General features: G+C 42.7%; 2 protein-coding genes across 2 annotated transcripts in view; one reads left to right on the plus strand and one right to left on the minus strand.

Moving 5' to 3' along the window:
- The window catches only part of PIWIL1 (piwi-like RNA-mediated gene silencing 1), a 41,664-nt gene extending 32,895 nt beyond the window's left edge, over nt 1-8,769 (plus strand). The window contains exons 16-20 of the mRNA XM_015417867.1: nt 4,010-4,080; nt 4,714-4,867; nt 5,610-5,735; nt 7,772-7,919; nt 8,653-8,769. Coding sequence (XP_015273353.1) covers nt 4,010-4,080; nt 4,714-4,867; nt 5,610-5,735; nt 7,772-7,919; nt 8,653-8,769 — 616 coding nt within the window. The remainder of the gene's footprint in view (nt 1-4,009; nt 4,081-4,713; nt 4,868-5,609; nt 5,736-7,771; nt 7,920-8,652) is intronic.
- A 5,310-nt stretch (nt 8,770-14,079) lies between these two features.
- RIMBP2 (RIMS binding protein 2) overlaps nt 14,080-19,163 on the minus strand; it is a 103,062-nt gene continuing 97,978 nt past the window's right edge. Inside the window, exons 14-17 of the mRNA XM_015417868.1 lie at nt 17,555-17,658; nt 16,675-16,746; nt 14,691-14,828; nt 14,080-14,158 (exon numbers count right to left, since the gene is read on the minus strand). Coding sequence (XP_015273354.1) covers nt 14,132-14,158; nt 14,691-14,828; nt 16,675-16,746; nt 17,555-17,658 — 341 coding nt within the window. The 3' untranslated portion in view covers nt 14,080-14,131. The remainder of the gene's footprint in view (nt 14,159-14,690; nt 14,829-16,674; nt 16,747-17,554; nt 17,659-19,163) is intronic.

Here is a 19,163-nt window from a genome sequence, read left to right on the forward strand (position 1 = left end):
CGAGGCGGTGGGTCAGCAACTGGTGGTCGACCGTGTCAAGTGCAGCCGACAGATCTAACAACAACAGTGCCGCCACACCACCTCGATCCAGATGCCTCTGAAGGTCGTCAGTCAGGGCGATCAGCATTGTCTCCGTCCCATGACCTGGGTGAAAGCCGGACTGGAATGAATCCAGGACAGAAGCGTCATCCAGAAAGCTCTGAAGCTGTGTCGCCACCGCCCTCTCAATCAATTTGCTCAAATAGGGCAAATTGGACACTGGCTGATAGTTGGCCAATCCAGCCGGGTCCAAAGTTGGTTTTTTCAGGAGAGGATGGACCATCGCCTCCTTGAGTGCCTCAGGGAACCGTCCCTCCAGGAGGGACTTGTTGATAATCTCCCTTACGGCACCTCGGAACCCCTCGTGGCCCGCTTTAATGAGCCAGGAAGGGCACGGATCAAGATGGCACGTGGTTGGGCGCACAGATATGAGCAGTCTGTCAACTTCCTCCAGACTGAGCGGGTCAAAACATTCTAAACCCCGCGAAGGCGCGCAAGGGGCCTCAAGTTCGCTCACTGTTTCAATTGTGGCAGGGAGGTCACGGTGGAGCGTCAAGACTTTATCTGCGAAATTGCTCGCAAAAGCCTCACAGCCAATATCCAATACCCTACTGTTTTGTCTGGCATGGGGCAGAGCTGTCAAAGACCGAATTGTTCTAAATAATTGGGCTGGGCGTGAGCTCGCAGACGCAATCCTGGCTGCACAGAACTCCCTCTTAGCAGCCTTGACTGCCATCTCATAGGATCTCATAAACGTCCTATAGGATGTTCTTGATGCTTCATCGTGAGCACACCGCCACCATCTCTCTAGCCATCTTAGCTATCGTTTCATGAGCCGCAACCCCTGGGTATACCAAGGGGCCAGCCGAGAGCTCAGAGGGCGCCTGGGAGTGATTTCATCGATGGCTGTGGAGAGTCGGTCATACCAGTCCTCCACAAGCTCATCCAATGAGCCGCCAGGGGGCATCGGCTTCCGCAGAGCCATCTGAAGCCCAACAGGGTCCATTTGGTTCTGCGGGCGAGCTAAAATCTGCTCACCGCCTAAACAGGATTGGGGTGGGGCATTCAGACGAGCCTTCAGGGCAAAGTGGTCCGACCATGGTACTGCCGCCGCAGTAATCCGGTCCACTATAATCTCTGCCGTGAAGATCAAATCGAGCGTGTGCCCGGCCTGGAGCGTGTGCCCGGCCTGGGATCGTTACACATTGAGAGAGTCCCAGTGCCGCCATGGACGAAACCAGGTCCGGAGCCCGGCTGGAAGCCACATCATCGGCATGGACGTTGAAGTCACCCAAGACCAAAGCCTAGGGTGCTCCAGCGCCCAGCGTGATATGGCCTCCAGCAGGGACGGCAGGCTACTGGCTGGTGCGTTAGGCGGTTGGTACACTAGCCAGATCGCCAAACTCTCCACAGTCCCCAGCACGAAGCCGACACACTCCATGCCCATGATCTCCAGCGGGGGGAGCGCTCTGAAGGAGAAAGCCTCCCGAATGAAAATCACCACACCTCCCCCCCCCCGCCCCTTAGTCCGCGATTGATTTAGGACTGAGAACCCGGGTGGGGCAAGTTGGGAGAGAGCTACCATCTCCCCGTCCCGCACCCAGGTCTCAATCATGCACGCCAGGTCCACCTGTTGTTCCATGACGAAGTCCTGAAGGACTTTCGTCTTATTGTTGATGGACCTGGCATTACACAACACCAATGACGGAAGGGGGTACTTCATCCTAGCCCCACTGCAGACCTCCTTCGGGATGGGTCGTAGACTGGAAGGGTGCCGAGCCCTTCTTTTTCTCAACATCCTTCCCTTGACCTTCTGCCTAGACCCACCCTTCCCTTGACCTTCTGCCTAGACCCACTTATGCTGGTGATTAATGTTAACTAGTTACCAAAAACAAATGTATACAGTCAACAGATCCTATGCTAGAGGATAAATGGACGCAAATCTGACATCAGGAATCACAAGACTGAGAAACCTTTCAGGACATTCAGTGGGTAACCTCAAGGTAGCTGTTTTATTACAAAGGAACTTCAGAATGGAAAGGGGAATTGTTGAATTACAAGTTATTACAACACTTGGAACAAAAACCTCCCCAGGACTCAACAAGGGTATTGGTTTCTTATCTCATTACATATGCTAACTCATTCAGTCCTCACATATGTATTCTCATACAGAGAATCCTCCGTATTTTACTGTATTTCTTTTTCAGAATAGTATATTAGAATACTGAACATAATACAAGGGATATTGGAATGTTTGGCTGACATACCCTATAAAGGTAAAGGTTCCCTTGTTCGAAAGCCAGTCGAATCCGATTCTAGGGTTGCAGTGCTCATCTCCGTTTCAAAGCCGAAGAGCCAGCGCTGTCCGAAGATGTTTCCGTGGTCATGTGGCCGACATGACTAAACACCAAGGCACGTGGAACGCTGTTACCTTCCCACCGAAGTGGTACCTATTTATCTACTTGCAATTTCTTGCTTTCGAACTGCTAGGTTGGCTGGAGCTGGAACTAGAGACGGGAGCTCACTCCGTCACGCGGCACACTCGAGTCTCGAACTGCTGAACTACTGACCTTCCACAGCCTGCAGTTCAGCGTCTTAACCACTTGAGCCACCACAGCTCCGACATACCCTATAGCGACCTCAAAAAAGAAAAAAAAAATTAAGTGACCTCCATTCCTGAGAAGAGTAAATGGAGAATCTGTCCTATTTTGACATCCTTATTGCTTTACAGCTGTTGACCTTATAACCTTAGCTTGTTTTTTAGTTTTCATGTTACACATTAACACTGTTCAGCCCGTCTGTAAGTTTGAACCTTACCTTCCTTCCAGTGTATTTGAAAAAGTGCACTTGCACACAGTAGCTCATACTTTGAATAAAACTTTGCTGGTCTTAAAGGTGACACTGGACTCTAAATTTATTTTACTAGTAAACTGAGGCGATCATTCTTCGGTCACATTAGGAGAAGACTAGTCACTGGAAAAGACAATAATGCTAGGAAAAGTTGAATGTATTTATTTATTTAAACTTATGAATCACCCACCCTGTAAGCAGGCTCTGGATGATTTAAAATCTTAAACATTTAAGATATAGTCAGTATAAATAAGAATACTACAGTAGATCAATAAACTAAGCCAATCCAGGATGGCAATATAGTGATTCCCCCTTAGCTGGCTATGCTTCTGTCCTGTACAATGGGGCAGGGAAGGGCACGTGGGGGCCATAGGGACAAAAGAAAGGGTACCAGTTGCTGCCCTCAACTAAAAGTATGAAAAGAGCAGGTCCAACCTGAGATGGATTGACTCAATCAAGGAAGCCACAGTCCTCAGTCTGCAAGACCTGAGCAAGGCTGTTAACAATAGGACATTTTAGAGAACATTGATTCATAGTGTGGCCATAAGTTGGAAGTGACTTGATGGTACTTGACACACACAGAGAGAGAGAGCAGTTGGCTTTCCAGTGTGGATTTTGTGAGCGTCATCCCAACAAGTTTTCTTGAAATCAAGTCAGAAGCTGACTTGAGATCAATAAAAGCTGCAGTTTCTCCTGGATCCCTGCATTTCTTGACTAGATGTGATAACGTGAGGCAATTCTAAGGTAGAGTTGCCTGCGCTAAAGCCAGTTTGCTCTTGCACAGGATTTTGCTGGCATCTAGCTACACTTAGAAAGGTAGCTGGCATACATTTTCCCAGTTACAGAAAGCAGACTAATTGGCTAGTAATTAGCAAGACCCTTGTTGTTCTTATAGACTGGAATAATTATTCTTTTGACTCAGCTTTTAGCATCTGTACCAGAGTTATTGATACATGTAAATAAGATGCTAATAGGAATATCATGTGACAGTAGATTTAATTAGCTTAGGCAGCATGTCATCTGGACCTGGGGCCTCCCCCAATTTCAATTACCAATGCTAAGGTATATACACTGATGCTCTTTGCCGTTGGTATTCACATTTTTCTTGCTCTCTCGGCAGTTGGTATTCACGATGTGTCGTTCAGGATCGTGGGCAAGAACTTGTAGATGGGCTCAAAGTTTGTTTGCAAGGTAAGCTTTCCCATTTCATAACTGATCTGTTGTGTGGCATTTTTCCTCTTAAGTCAGCTTTTTTCAACAATGAGATTTGTAATGTTGAAAGTTCTGTGTAAGGTACTGAGGAAAACCAACCCACCTGGTGCGCATTAAGCTATATGTTAGACGTCAGAAACTAGCAACTTTGTATTACTCTTAATCATGCAAATAGAGTGCAGAAGACTGCAGGTAATTGGTTTGTATGAATAGGTTGAATATTAAATTAAAAGCTTAGTTATGAAGACTTTGCAAGATTGTCTTGATGGTAAAATGGGATAGTTTTTATTAGGATAACAAGTTTTAATTCTCCTCCCTGTCTTAGTGATTCCCATAGCACTCAATTCTCTAATAATTCTCTCTCTTTTAAAAACTTCTTGGGTTCTAGACACCTTGTATTACATTCATTTTCCTTTTGCCTGTTCATAGAACATTGCGTGTTTCAAAGGCTATGGTTGATTTTGGGGGGGGGGTGTCCAGTTTACGCTTTGGTTTGTTTCAGCAAGTAGACTTTCAGCATGGCCTTTCTTGGCTAGGGGTGGGGAGGGTATACGCCTAAGCATTAAATTTTGTAAGAGGAATGATTTGCTCTGCGGATGCTTTTTCCTGAAGCTGCTTTAAGGACATGGTATACCTACAACAACCGCATGCCTGCCCGCATTATTGTATATCGAGATGGTGTTGGAGATGGTCAGCTGAAAACCTTGGTTAACTATGAAGTCCCTCAATTTTTGGAATGCTTGAAAGCTGTTGGGAAAGACTACAGGTTAGGCCATGATAGTTGATAACAGTGCATGTTGGCTAACAAACATAGGAGACAGTATCAGTGTCATCTGGTAGCTAAGATAAACTAGCTTGATTGGGCTACTCTTCATTGGTGAAGAAGAATACATGCTCTGAACCCTTGCAGTGCTCTTTACTTATGCTTAAAAAAAAGAGCTTTCCTAGAACAGACACAATAATGGATGCTTCAAAAGTTGACTGCTCTTAATGCATTATAGGAGGTTTTATCTAGCATGGAATATAGTGGACTGTAAAAAGTCTTCACTGCCTTATAGTAACATTATGGGCCAAACATTATACTGGTTTTGACCTTTTACAATCTTGAATTCCTGTTTTTAAATCTTGAATTGTGGGTAGTAGTTTGGTGCCCACATCATGAGTTTTGTGTCTAGCAGAACAGTAGTTCAGAAGCTCAAACAGGTTCAGAGGCCTTGCCACAATTTTGTAACTTGTTTCTGTGGGGTTTGTCACTGCCAGATTTCTATAGGGGGAGGAATGGAGTTGGCAGAGGTTAAGAGACTTCCATGTTCAGTTTGGTTTGCTTTTATTACTGTGTTTTTTGTATGTTTTCTTAAAATTGCTGCTCACGCCACTGCTTCAGAATAGTAATTAAAAAAAAAACATCCTAGTGGTGGAATACAGTGCCAAATATCTCCTGAGATTGTTAAATAGAAGTGTTTTATTCTAATAGTCTGAACCTAAACTACATATATGATTGTCTAAAGTCCTAAGTTAACAGTAATAGTGGTGAAGAAGCGTGTGAATACCAGATTCTTTGCGCAAGTTGGGGGAAGACTTCAGAATCCACCACCAGGCACAGTGATTGATTTAGAAGTTACCAGACCAGAGTGGTAAGTTGCATAAGTAAATATTAGCAACTTGAAAAAATATGGCTTGTATAACTAAGGGACAATTGAAATGTTTTTTTATTTCAAGCTTGTGTCTCAGAACATTAGAAGAGATGGGATTGCTTATGCCAAATTGTTTTTAGTAATCTGGATCTTTGATTGGGTAGTAGCTACTGATGTATTTGTATTTTTATTTCAAAGATGCAACTTTGGTAACAGTAGGGATGTTTACTGAATTTCAGCAGTATGTCAGATGTACTTTTGGGTTTTCCATTCACAGTAATGCCTTATAGACTCTAAAACTGTATTTATTAAATTGGATCTTAAAGAACCCTCCCCTGTAGGAACAGGACTCGGGGCAATGTACAACATGGAATATATGTTCCCTAGTGGCTAGTAAATCTGTATATCTAATACTGAAGTCTGGCCCCTATCTACAGATATCTAAATCTGCAGGTTGGGTCACACTGACGCTAAACAGATTTTTTCTGCAAACTCGGGGAACCCTCAAGTTTGCAGAAAAATCTGAACTGTTAAAAAAATACATTGGGGTTAAATTCCCCCAAAACTAAACAAAATGTTGTCTGTGCATGTGCAGGCAACGCACTCAGCTTTAAAGTAGGGTTTGGAAGCCACTCTGGTCTCATCAGTGGCGGCAGTGGGGGCACCAAGAGCTGCTCCAGGCCTGGCAGTGGCGAAAGGAAGGTGATCAGAGAGCCAAAAAAAAAGATTGGATGGATAGAAGAAAAGGATTTGGGGGGGGGGGGGTTAAAGTTGAAAAATTAGAATGAAGGGGGGGCAACAAAAAGGGTGAGCGAGTGGGGACAGAGGCTGCCTAGAGGGGGAGAAAAACCAAGAGGGAGAGAAGTGGGGTCATCAAACTCTTCCTGCCCCCTCCCATGAGTCCTCACGGGGTCCTCCACTTGCCATGTCTAATCTGAGGTTACAAAAACCGAGAAAGGGGGGGGGGGACTCAGCTCAAGATATGACGATGATATATGAGGGTCAAGCTAACAAAATAAGTTGTTATAAAAATACTAATATTTATCATGGTGTACACATTAGTAAAAGATAAAATAGGTAAAAGAAACGATCCAAATATCAGACTCTTAAAACTTTTTACATACACAGCTGATAGTTTTACATATACAATTGATGGGTATATCTTATGACCAGTAGACCATATGCGTCTCGGCCCCTTAGGGCCTTCCTCAGTGGTCAATATTACTATTGTAAAACAATGCCCATCCAGAAGTATATGAACAAAGATTTTTTTTTTTAGAGCCAGGTGTTGCTTTCTCATGTGGTGTGCAGTTGCTAAAAGTTTACACAGTAGGCCATGGATTATATCTCATGGTAACTGCACAGGGTCTCCAAATTGTTCTGGTAACAAATATCCAATGTGTCTGGATGTGCATCTCTTCCATCAAATGTAGTAATCAACTGATCAGTTGTATTTGTAAAACTATCAGCTCTGTGTGTAAAAAGTTTTAAGAGTCTGATATCTGGATCATTTCTTTTAACCTGTTTTATCTTTTACTAATGTGTACACCATAATAAATATTGGTATTTTTATAATTATTTTGTTAATCTGAGATTACATCAGCTGGATGCTAGAACGTAGTAAAGTTCTTCCAGTGACAATTTGCTACTGATCTTTACTCTTTTTGAAGAACTACTGCAAGACGGAACAGATTCCCCTGACAGAGCCTGTTGGCAAAACGCATAGGGAGTTTAAAAAAATTTAACTGAGTAATAAAATATATATTTTTACCTGATTTTGCACTATCAGTCTTGGGCCTATTTTTATAATCTGTTTTTTAGTTATACAGAATGTAAGTGAGTTTCAGTTTATGCTTCAACAAAGCAGTAATTTTTTGCTGTGTTCCCCCTATATCTGGGGAGAGAATTTAGAAATTCCAGACTAAGAAAATCCTTGATATGAAGTAGGAAGTAGGGCTTCCAGATGGTAAACTTGGAGTGGAATTGGGTGAACTAAACATGAAGTTGTGTCATATGGCTTTTTTCCCCCATCATAGGTATGATTTCTTCATTGTGAGTCAGGCTGTGAGAACCGGCAGCGTTTCCCCAACTCACTACAATGTCATCTATGACAATAGTGCGTTGAAGCCAGACTACATGCAACGATTAACATACAAGCTCTGTCATATGTACTATAATTGGCCAGTAAGTATTAGAATTACACTATGTTGGGGGGACGGGGACCTGTTTTCTTTGTCCATGTACAGCAGCTTCTGTGCGGGATCTCACATGAGGAAGGGTCATTGTGAAAAGGCTGTGCCATCCGGTGTGAATAGTGTAGTGTAGTCTGGAATGTAAACTATGTAGGGAGGGGCCGTGACTCAGTAGTAGAGTATCTGTTTGAATGTGGAAAAATCTGGGTTCAATCCCTGATGCCTCTGGTTTAAAGGATCATATAGTGAAGAATCTAAGCACAAGGCCTTGGACAGCCACTTCTAGTCATAATAGACACTGATCTTGATATGATAGACGACTGGTCTGAGTTGGTATAAGGCAGCTTCATATGCATCTGGACTTAAGTCAAATAATGGAGGCATCGAGGTTTTATTCCTCATGACAAAATTCCCAGCTTCCTTCTAATTCTGACTGTTTTTAATGTTATTTCCTCTGTTGGAGAGGACAGCCCAAAGACCTCAATGAGTTCATGTCTGAGGGTGTGAGGAAGAGCCTGAAATGGCACTTCTTATGTTTTATGCCACATAGGAGGAAGGACTTCCAATGTCAAACCTGCTGACTATATTTGTCCTGGAAACAGATCAGTGTATGAGTGCTTTGCCATTGTATCACTAGGAAGGCAGCAGCTTTAGCTTCAAGGGAAGGGCATGTGTGCTGTCTTCCTAAAAGAGACAATACTACATGTAACTTGTCTTCTCCACAGGGTGTTATTAGAGTGCCTGCTCCCTGTCAGTATGCCCATAAATTGGCGTTCTTGGTGGGCCAGAGCATTCACAGAGAACCCAGCTTGTCTCTTGCGGAGAATCTGTATTACTTGTGAACCTGCCCAAGTATGGAAAGAAAAAAAATCCCTATGGTGCAAATTTTCCTTAAAAGAGGAAGCCTTCAAGTTCTCAAAGCTGGGCTACTAGATGTTTGCTTCATCATGCTGTGCTATTTCACCTCTGTCAAGGTATGACTATTAGGTGCCAGCCACAGAAGTTTGACTGCACTGCGTTCTGTTTTCTTTGCAGACTTTAAAAAAAAAGTTTATGCTGTAGTATAAAATTGTTGTGTAATCCCTTTTCCAGTAAAGTTATTTGTGTTGAAGCACATTTTATTTGAATGTTTTGTACACATGGCTTTGTTTTTGGAGGGTACCGGAGAAATAGACAAGATCAGTATAACTGGAGGTGGAATGTTCAGAAATAATGAGTGTCAGTCTTGTATGGTTAGGGCCAACACCCCATTACAGAATCTAGTAGAGTTAGATAAATCTGGGTTTATTACCAGAGCAGAGCGTTAATACAAAGTGCCTTTGGTGAGATTGTAGAAAGCAATCAGTTAAAAGCTAACCTTTGAACGTTAGTTACAGAAGCTACCAGTACTTTTATTCTTGATTGTACAAATTTACCTGGATTTCAGTAAAGCTTTCAAAAGGGTTCTCCATGATGTTCTGATGGGTTAACTAGAGGACTGTGGACTGGAGTCTAGGATAGTTAGGTGGATAGGGAACTAGTTGGAGAACTGCACTCAAAGAGTAGTTGTCAATGGCATTTCATCTGGTGTCCAGTGGGGTGCCACATGGCTCGGTTCTGGACCTGGCACTTTCCAATATTTTTTTTAAAAATTGGATGAGGGGTTGGAGGGGCTAACTCATTAAATTTGCAGATGACACCAAATTGGGAGCAGCAGGGAACACACCAGAAGAGAGAGAGACAATTCAGCGAGATCTGAACACACTGGAAAAGAGGGCGGATGTGAACAAGATCCAATTTAACAAGGATAAGTGCCGTGTTCTATATCTGGGTAACAAAAATGAGGAACATGCATACTGGATGGGGGATACACTTCTGGGCAGCAGTGTGTGAACAAGATCTTGGGGTACAGGTGGGCCAGAAGTTAAATGTGAGCAGCCAGTGTGATGCAGCAAAAAAAAAAAAAAAAAGGCTAATGAAATCTTGGGGGGTATCAACAGAGGCATAACATCAAAACTGCAAGATGTCATAGTCCTGCTGTGACAAGGATGATTGGGAGCCTGGACACCAAGCCCTATGAGGAAAAGCCGAGGGACTTGGGAATGTTCAGTCTGGAGAAGCGGAGGTTGAGGGGGGGGAGGATATGATTGCTCTCTTGAAGTGGCTGTCACTTAGAGGAGAGCAGGGAGCTGGTCCTGTTGGCAACAGAGGATAGGACTCGCAATAATGGGCTTAAATTAAGGGCAGGAAGGTACCAGCTGGATATTAGGAAAAACCTTTTGACTGTCAGAGTTGTGCAACAGTGGAATCAACTACCTAGGGAGGTGGTGAGCTCCCCCTCACTGGCAGTCTTTAAGCAGCGGCTGGACAAACACTTGTCATGAGTGCCCTATGCTGATCTGCATTGAGCGGGGGGTTGGACAAGATGGCCTGTATGGCCCTTTTCAACTCTGATTCTATAAATCAGTGCAGTGCAGCATAGTTTGATGTAGAGAGCCAGTTTGGTGTAGTGGTTAAGTGTGTGGACTCTAATCTGGGAGAACTGGGTTTGATTCCCCACTCCTCCACTTGCACCTGCTGATGTGACCTTGGGTCAGTCACAAGCTCTGGCACAGCTGTCCTTGAAAAAGAGCAGTTTGTGTCAGAGTTCTCTCAGCCCCACCTACTTCACAGGGTGTCTGTTGTTGGGAGGGGAAGGGATAAGAGTTTGTAAGCCGCTCTGAGACTCCAAGTGAAGGGCGGGGTATAAATCCAATCTCTTCTTCTTGCTTCCAGATTTGGCTGGTTGAAAGGAATTAAGCTGATATCTGCGTAGGACTATTAGTGTGGGTACCTGTAAAGGGTCACTTAAGGATGTGGCATAAGTAGGATTTCTAAAGGTTGTTTTGTTATACGATGGTATGTGGTGTTTGCAAGTGCTGCCTCTAGTATTGGCAAGTTTTAATTTGTTGAGTAAAGAGGCAACAAACTTCTACAAAATATCAAATTTATTTATATAAAATATTTTTACACATGAACAACTGTACACATGCACACGCCCACACAATACTTTACCACAAATTTAGGCCAGTGTTTTTCTTTAATTTCATAAATCTAGCACACAAGATTATTTTACAGGAATTTACATTATATTTCTTTGAAGACACAATGGGGAAAAGCTTTGATCATTCATATTATAAACCTTCCATCAATTACAAAAAGAAAGGCAGTCTGAAAAGTATGTATAAACAGTAAAAAGAATTTACAAATGGACAAGTTACAAAAGAGTAACAGCCGAATATGTCTGCCAGCAACTACATCTCTTTTCCTTCTAGATTGTAATGCCAATAACAAGAAATAACATGTGGCAAACCTTGCATTTTGTATATCCATTTTAATGACTCTTCCTGGTGAAGGCCAGTAAATAACACAACTTTCTCATTGTAGTACCTCCTCACGTTTGGGTCTAGAATACTTTCCAAGTATCAGCAATACCCCAAAAATGGTGTCCAGCTTTAATCTGCGTTTCAAGATACATTTTTTAAAAACACTTCTCTAGATGTTGGAATACTGAAACCTTTGTTTTCCAGTACCAGTGCCTGTATTTTTTTAAAAAATGGCTTGAACAGGGTGTGCATTTTCTGGCTAGTGTATGCAGTAAATCTGGCTTTTAATGTACTTGAAAGGTTGACTAGCAGAACTTACACAGATGTTTAAAAATGCATCTTGCACAACACTTTCAGACTCCCAAGAATTACATCAGACACTGAACGGAGTCAGCAACACCAATTAACTTGGATCTTTTATATTACCAATGTCTCGGTGAGGATGGAAAGACAAGTTGAATACACAGTACATACAAAGTATACGCTGTATAGTTTAGACAGTACAAATCATTGTGCATTAATAAGGCAAACATCAAGGCGGAATAAACTAGGAGTTTCAAGACCATTTATGTGTAAAGAAGATAGGGAATGAACGGTTGAAGAGGGGATCAAAGAACAAGATTTCCCTTTCTCCACTTTTAAGGGTGGAAAATGCACCAAAATGTAAATTGTTAAGAGGAGGAAAGTTGCCTTGTAAAATGAATGGTTCCTGATGTTCCTTAATCCCTTCAGTCTTCCCTTTTCGTTTTAAAGAAAAAGATGCAAGTTGGCAACACTGTGCTTTTGGGTAGCAATGCTACGTCGATTTGTGTATGTGTTTTCTCCTCACCACAGGATTTTAAGTAACTTAACAAGTCAGATGTTTCTGCTGATGTTGGAATGTACTAAGAAATGGCTAGGCTCTGTAAAAAGATGTTCTGAATAGTCATGAAAGCCCTAGTTTTGAAGTGTTTGTAAAATTTTATTTTTTAAAAAAAATACATATATCGGAAGCTTTACAGGTTGTCCAGAAGAACACGAATTCATTTCACTGCACCAAGCTTTTTCAGAAGTTTCTTCCCTTTGGAGAGCAGCCCCTTTTTCTTTTTCGAGGACAATTCCCTGCCTCTCCCGGGACTACCAGAACCCACAGATGACGTAGGTGACCCCGAATGGAGATGGACTGTGGGGGATGGTGCTCTCCTTGGTGATGTACCTGTATTCTCAGGAGGAACCTAGTAGGTACATTATTACAGTTTACTGAATGCTTTGAAAGCCAGCAACAACAAGAAAGTTGGTAACAATTTCTTTTTGTTTAATTATGCACTTGGTTTTGGGGGGAGGGGTTTGGACAATCCTTTTATTTTATGCCACAAGACGAAAAGAACTTGTGGTGCTTACCAAAAATTCACAAGGGGCAGCATATACAGCTGAAGTGAAAACTTGACTTCTCATGGCCTTTTGCTTTTTTAAAAACAGTAACCCAGGATAGGATTTTGCCAAAAATCAAATTGCTTTTTGTATTTTAATACGTTAGTGGTGATTCAGCGGACATGAATAAGTGGGATACATACTACAAGTGGCAAGTTCTATATACACCAGCCAGTTTCCAGAAATCACCAATTGTGAAGATAATACATTAGAACACTAATTGTTGAGATCCTATGAATGCTTGTTTTTGTTTTGTTTTGTTCTTTGTTTTGTTGACCATTCTGTATATACATATTTTGAGAAAATGGCACACTGGTTGAAAGAAAAAGCTAAATGAACCTTAATTGTAATCAAAGAAAGCTTGAAGCCCCTTGCTGCTTGTGTTGGCAATGCGATTACACATTCAAGGTAAAATATGATTTCTTGGTGACATGTTGCACAGATATGTAGAAGAATCACTTGAGAAGAAACAACTGAGCCCCTAGTAACTACAGTTTTTGCTTAATACTGTAAGCTCATCACAGTTCTTTCCAGCAGCTATGACAGAATCTATATGATAGATGAAGGTAAAATTAAGCAAAAGGGGGTCACAAGCTTCCTTTGGTCGCAAATCAAGGTCTTCATCTAATGAAGAAAACCAAATCAAAAGAAACCACTCTGTAGAAGCACCCCAACGTACACCTGAAGATACCATAGAGTGAGTTCTAATGCATTCATTCACGGGTTGAGCTGCAAGGTTCACATTGACAGTTATTGCATTGATAAACCAAAGAGTGGCTGAGTGCTTTGCAAATGCAGGTGTGGAAACTGGCATTGTAATGAGCATTACTGCGTGGGTATTGCCAGAGGCAGGCTTGCATTACTGCTGACCAGAAGAAACATTTTAAGGCAAACAGTTTAAGCAGATATTTGAGGTTAGAGGTTTCAGAAATAACTACCATTTTTGCAACTGCCATTCTTATCTGCTTACAGTGTTATGCTTATTGTTGGAGGGTTGGGATTTTGTGCTTTTTTTTTTTGCCCCTTCTTGAGTTGGGACTTTCCTCCCAGATTGGCTAACAATGCAATATGCAGCTCCTCTTTGGAGTTAGACACTAGGAACACTTTTTAAAATGCAAACAAACATTAAGTTGAGTAAGAAATATGTTCCAAATGTTAACCTTTTACCAACATGAGCCCTGAATACAAGGAGAAAGAGAACTGTGAAACAACAGTCAATTTTGGTCATGTTTTTCTGACTACATATGCCCTAGAAGTTGGTTTTAAATATGCATAACAGGAAAATCTGCAACCAACCAGGGCTAAGAGTGTTTTTGGAGACATATTTCTCATTTAGTTTCTGCACATTTAAGTGCCAGGATGGCTGCATTAGATATTGCCAGCTAGCTTGGGGTGGTATCTTTATTGGTATCTTCAGTTGCTCACTTACGTGAAGGCTACATTGCCTTTTTTAAGGTGTGAAATGAACACTCTTCTTCTGTTCCCAAGCAGATGAGCAAAGAAATAAAAATATATATAAAATATAATATATAAAAACTGCAGTGATGAAAGAAGACAAGTGAGACACTACATATGAATAATTTGTCCTAGGGTGGGGAACACAATGGCAGTTAAGGAAACCTTGGAAGGGCTTATGACCTATGGGCAGTGCCCACGGCAACATCTGTCCTATATTTTCCCCCCTTCCAAGCCCTGTTCTGCTGCTATCTAAATCTACGTGCTGTGGGAGTAAATACTTGTACAAGGTAGAAAATGCGTGTGAAACTAAAGTTACATTGTTATGAACCAAACAAAATTAATGGTTCATTCTTAATGTCCATGGTATTATACACACTGGCAGATGAATGTGCTATTTCTGCATTTAACTCTCCCCAAGTATTTCCTGAAAACAAAGTGCTGGATTTTAAAATACCAAAAAAAAAAGAGAGAGAGACAACTCGGTGTGAAATGGTATACAAGAAGGGAAAAACAAATAGTACAATGTGTGTTTTTCTTTAATGCTTGCTTACCCTTTTTGCTTTCGTACGCATTGGCGTATCTTGAGGAGCATATCGTGATGGGGCATCAGATAAATAGACTTCTACATCATCAGGCACTTCTTCAAGAAAGTTTGAAGGAACCAGACCTTTCTGGCCATTAAGCTCACCCTGCACACAATGAAGGAGAAAGTGAGGGATAGAAAGGAACTTGGTTGTAATCAAACATTTTAGAGCAATGTAAAGGTGATGTTACTTTTCACACAAATAGAATTGAATCAAAGGGATGCACAGAATGTGTCTGTGCAAATGGCCTGCCTTGCTCCCTGTTCACCTTTTGCTCCTCATGCTACAGAAAAACCTAAGGGGGTGTCTGGCCCTGTTGCAGATAGGGGTGTGCAAAAAGAAAACTTTGGGCTGATTCGGATTTGGCCGAATCCGGCAGAATTAATTTCGGCCTGGCATAAAGACTCCTGCATGTCAATTTCAGCAGTACAAGCTATTCAGGAGTCTTTGGGCCAGCTGAATGTCAGTTTCAGCCCCATGATATCCTGTGGGCCATTGAAGTCAATGGCGAAAACATAGGGTATATTCTGGGGGCTGGAGGGGAGGGGGTTTGAGGGAGAGGCTCCAAACTCGCAGAGTAGCTGCTGGAGCTTCTCCCCAAGATACCAACCACGTTTCAAGAGCATTGGACCAGGGGGTCCAATTTTACGGGCCCCCAAACAGGTTGCCACGTAGAGTTGAACCGCGGGATCAAATGCTGGTGAAACGTGGTTGAAATCTTGGGGAGAGGCTCCAGCAGCTACCCTGCGAGTTTGGTGCCTCCCCCTCAAACCCCCTCCCCTCCAGCCCCCAGAATATACCCTATGTTTTCGCCATTGACTTCAATGGCCCATAGGATATAATGTGGCCGAATTGCTGCCAAAATTCGGCGGCAAGCCGATTCAGATCAGAGAATTTGAATCGGCCTGCAGCAGCCCAAAAGAGGTCAAAATGGGCCATTTTCGGAGGTGCATTCGGTTCGGACGAACCAAATGCACATCCCTAGTCGCAGCCTGAGCCTGCAGGAAGCTAGCTCTCTGATCGACCCAAAGGAATTGTATGCAGTTGCCAGTCTTCTGCGTTTGCTGTATACAAGTCTGGTAGCGTGGCTATTTCTAGTCTGTTACAGCTCTTCAAATATAGCAGGAGTCAAAATAAGGAGGTATGCTGCATTGGAGAGGGTTTGCAAGCAAAGTGTGAAATGGGGAGAACCAGAAAACATCTGATGTGCATGAATTCTTGTTCTCATGCTTTCTCCCTCTTCCCGCTCCCTCTCCGTGGAGTCTGACTGAAGGCTTCCTCATTCTGAAAGCCTTGAATTAACCTCCAGCTGTCATGGCCTCTGCATAGAGACTGTTTTGAGGGAAGAGGAGTTTCAGCTCCAGAAACCAGGCCAGAAACCTGTTTTATTCCAAGTGCTTGCAGTTGGATGTTGCAGCAGATCAAGGCTTCCAAAGTCAGGCATTTCACTCGTACTACACAAGAGGAAACTCTTGCTTGGGAACAAGGTGGTTTGAATAAGGGATTTGTCTCCAGTTCTCGCTGGCATGGATGCAGTCTGACAAAACAGACTGCTTTGCCCACACCATCTGTTTGTGATTTTGGTGGACAAAGCTGCCTGGAAAAACTAAGATGGGTAGTCATGTCAGTCTGTCTGTAGCAACAGAAAAGAGCAAGAATCCAGTAGCACTTTAAAGACTAACAAAATATGTGACAGGGTAGGAACTTCTGTGAATCACGGCTCACTTCATCAGATATCTGAAGTGAGCAGTGACTCACGAAAGCTCATCCCCACCACATATTTTGTTAGTCTTTATGGTGCTACTGGATTCTTGCTCTTTTCTACTGGGAAAACTAGTTAAGCATTTGCTGTGACTGGCATTCCTCTCTGGTAGCCAAGAGATCTTGCTGGCTAATCAAGGAAGGGCTGGGCATGCTGCAACTGGGACAGAGACCGATGGAAAGCACTTACATAATAAAAACCATCTTCATCAATTTCTCCAATGACTGTAATAATATCTCCTGTACAAAATGTCAACTCGGCCTGTAGAAAGAATACAAGACAAAGCACCGTGTTCATTTTGCTCCTTGCAAAGGGTTGATGCATTTCACGCTGTTCCCGGTGGCTGGCAAACAGATCAGTATATGCGTCTGCTCCTGCATTTACAGTGGAAGTGCTGGTACTCCCATGTGGGGCTGAACAGGGAAGCAAAGAACTCCAAAAGTTGTTCTCTGTTGAGCAGGGAACCATCTGAGGGGCATGTTAGCATCACTCCTGAAGCCAAACTGCATCAATTGTACAGTTTCGGATTGCCCTGTTATCATGGGCTCAGCAAAGGTAGATGATAAGGGCTACTGAAATACAGACAGAAGGAATCAAGAGAGCCCTGTGAAAGTGTCTAGGCAGATATGTCGTGCAGGAAAATAGTTATGTTTTGCTTAAGTTGCATGTTGCGTGTTGTCAAGTTGCTTCTGGTTTACAGTGACCCTGTGAATGAATGACTTCCAAAATCTCCTATAGGCACCTATAACTCATCTTTAAATCCCTGCTGCTCTCATAATGTTTGTCCCTGCAGGAATAAATAAAAACAAGCTTCTCCTAGAAATGAAAGGGGTGTGCTCAAACAAAATAGCACAAAGCTGAGTGAATCCGGGGTGTGAGGAAAGACCACTGTGGTAGCAGACCTTGATTTGGGGGTTGATGTGATATCACCCACAAAGTCTTCTCTAAGGGACAATTGTTTAAGGCTATGGTTTCCCACCATAAAAGGCATGAAATGGCACTTTCCATCCCCTAAATGAATAACAGTATAGGTTTCTGAGGAGAGTTTCAATGCTGCTTCAGTGAATACCTCAACGTCAACGTTGGGAGAGCTCTCCCTTGGGTCGTAGTCATACAGAGCCACCATTCTCCTTGTCGATGCGGCAGGTTGGCGGCTGCTCCTCCGGCTCCTTTCTGTTCCGACCAAAAGGAGGGAAAGCTATCAAAGTTATTTTTAGACAAGCTAATGATGCAGGTTTCTCAATCAACTGGGGCCCATTTGCTAGGAGCCTGACTGGTGGACCAATCCATCAGTAACCATTTCTTTAAAAATAACCAGAGGTTAATCGATACAATTTCTAATTCCTAGGTGGGTTTTGCTTGCTTACAGTACCAGGCTGGCAGAGGCATGGATTTCATTGTTCTCTAGCCAGACACTTTCTTGATCAAGATCATTCTGGAGATGGGAATTAATAGTCCACGTTGGGAGCAATGCTGGCACTCTATTACACAGGGAAACATAATTTAGCATTCTAAGATTATCTGAGTTCAGGGCTAGAAGACTCTTGCCACTCCGCTAACACGAGGTCTAATGAAAAAAGAATTCCCACTTTTTTTTCAATTGCCACACTGCTGGGGCTAATTCATACATTATGTAGCAAACTCGGGTTTGCCGCAAATTGTTTGCTCATCAGGGTATCCCAGCCAGCTTCCTGACAGGTATACTTAACTCGCATGCATGTTGCAATCACACCTTTTCAGTTTTAGGCATACCTCTAAAGAAATTTGGTGTAGGTCTAAAAATATGTGATGGGAACTTCAAAGATTTCTTGGGAGAGTGTGGCTTCCAGCTGACCCAGCTTCAATTGGCTGGAAACACTCTCTGCCCTCATCCTTGCTGTCACATTTAAACTTCAAGAAGAGCAAAAGACAACCTATGCATTCCATTAAATGGTACCCTTTGTCAGGGACAGGACACTCCACAATCTAGACCCAGGACAGAAAAGTATGGCCAGCAGTATCCCACCATCTCACGGAGTGAAGTCTCAAAGGCTGGGCAATTGGTTGTGCAAAATGGAAACAGGGCAACTACCTTAACGTATCCCCATGATGTAGAGTATGACAGTAGCGTATGACCTCTGGCTGCACAACATGACTGCTATAATGACCATGCTAACCTATCCCAGTGATACATGGCATATGGTTGTGGCTCATAGAATCCAGCAAGATCCACAAGGGATTTGCACATCTGCGGGGTGGGGGAGAAGCAACCACCTAACTAGAGCTTCTAAATCAAAACATACACAGTTGATTAATTTCATTGTTTTTAAATTAATTTTATCCAGATTCAACTCATGAATGGTTAAGTTGTCGTTTTCTCTGCCAGAAGGGCAAAGGCTCTTTCAAAATGTTTTGTTTGCTACTCAGCTATTAACTTGGAACAAAAATTACCCCAGAAACATGCACATTTTCTTAGTGAAATAACAGCAGTTTGAGCAAATTCTACTTGTGAAAAAACTACAGTGAGAAATGAGTTATATGTCAACATTAAATACTTGGGGGGGGGGGATTCTCTGATGACTTTTGGCTTCCAAACTGGAGAGAGAAGCATGACTCTTGCCACTGGTAATATGGCAACAGGAACATGCTCATTAATGTCGTCTTGTGATGGACGTTTGGAGCAAAAGTGTGAGAGAACA

Source organism: Gekko japonicus, unplaced genomic scaffold (genome assembly GCF_001447785.1).
Source record: "Gekko japonicus isolate JY-2015 unplaced genomic scaffold, Gekko_japonicus_V1.1 scaffold328, whole genome shotgun sequence".
Classification (NCBI taxonomy): domain Eukaryota; kingdom Metazoa; phylum Chordata; class Lepidosauria; order Squamata; family Gekkonidae; genus Gekko; species Gekko japonicus.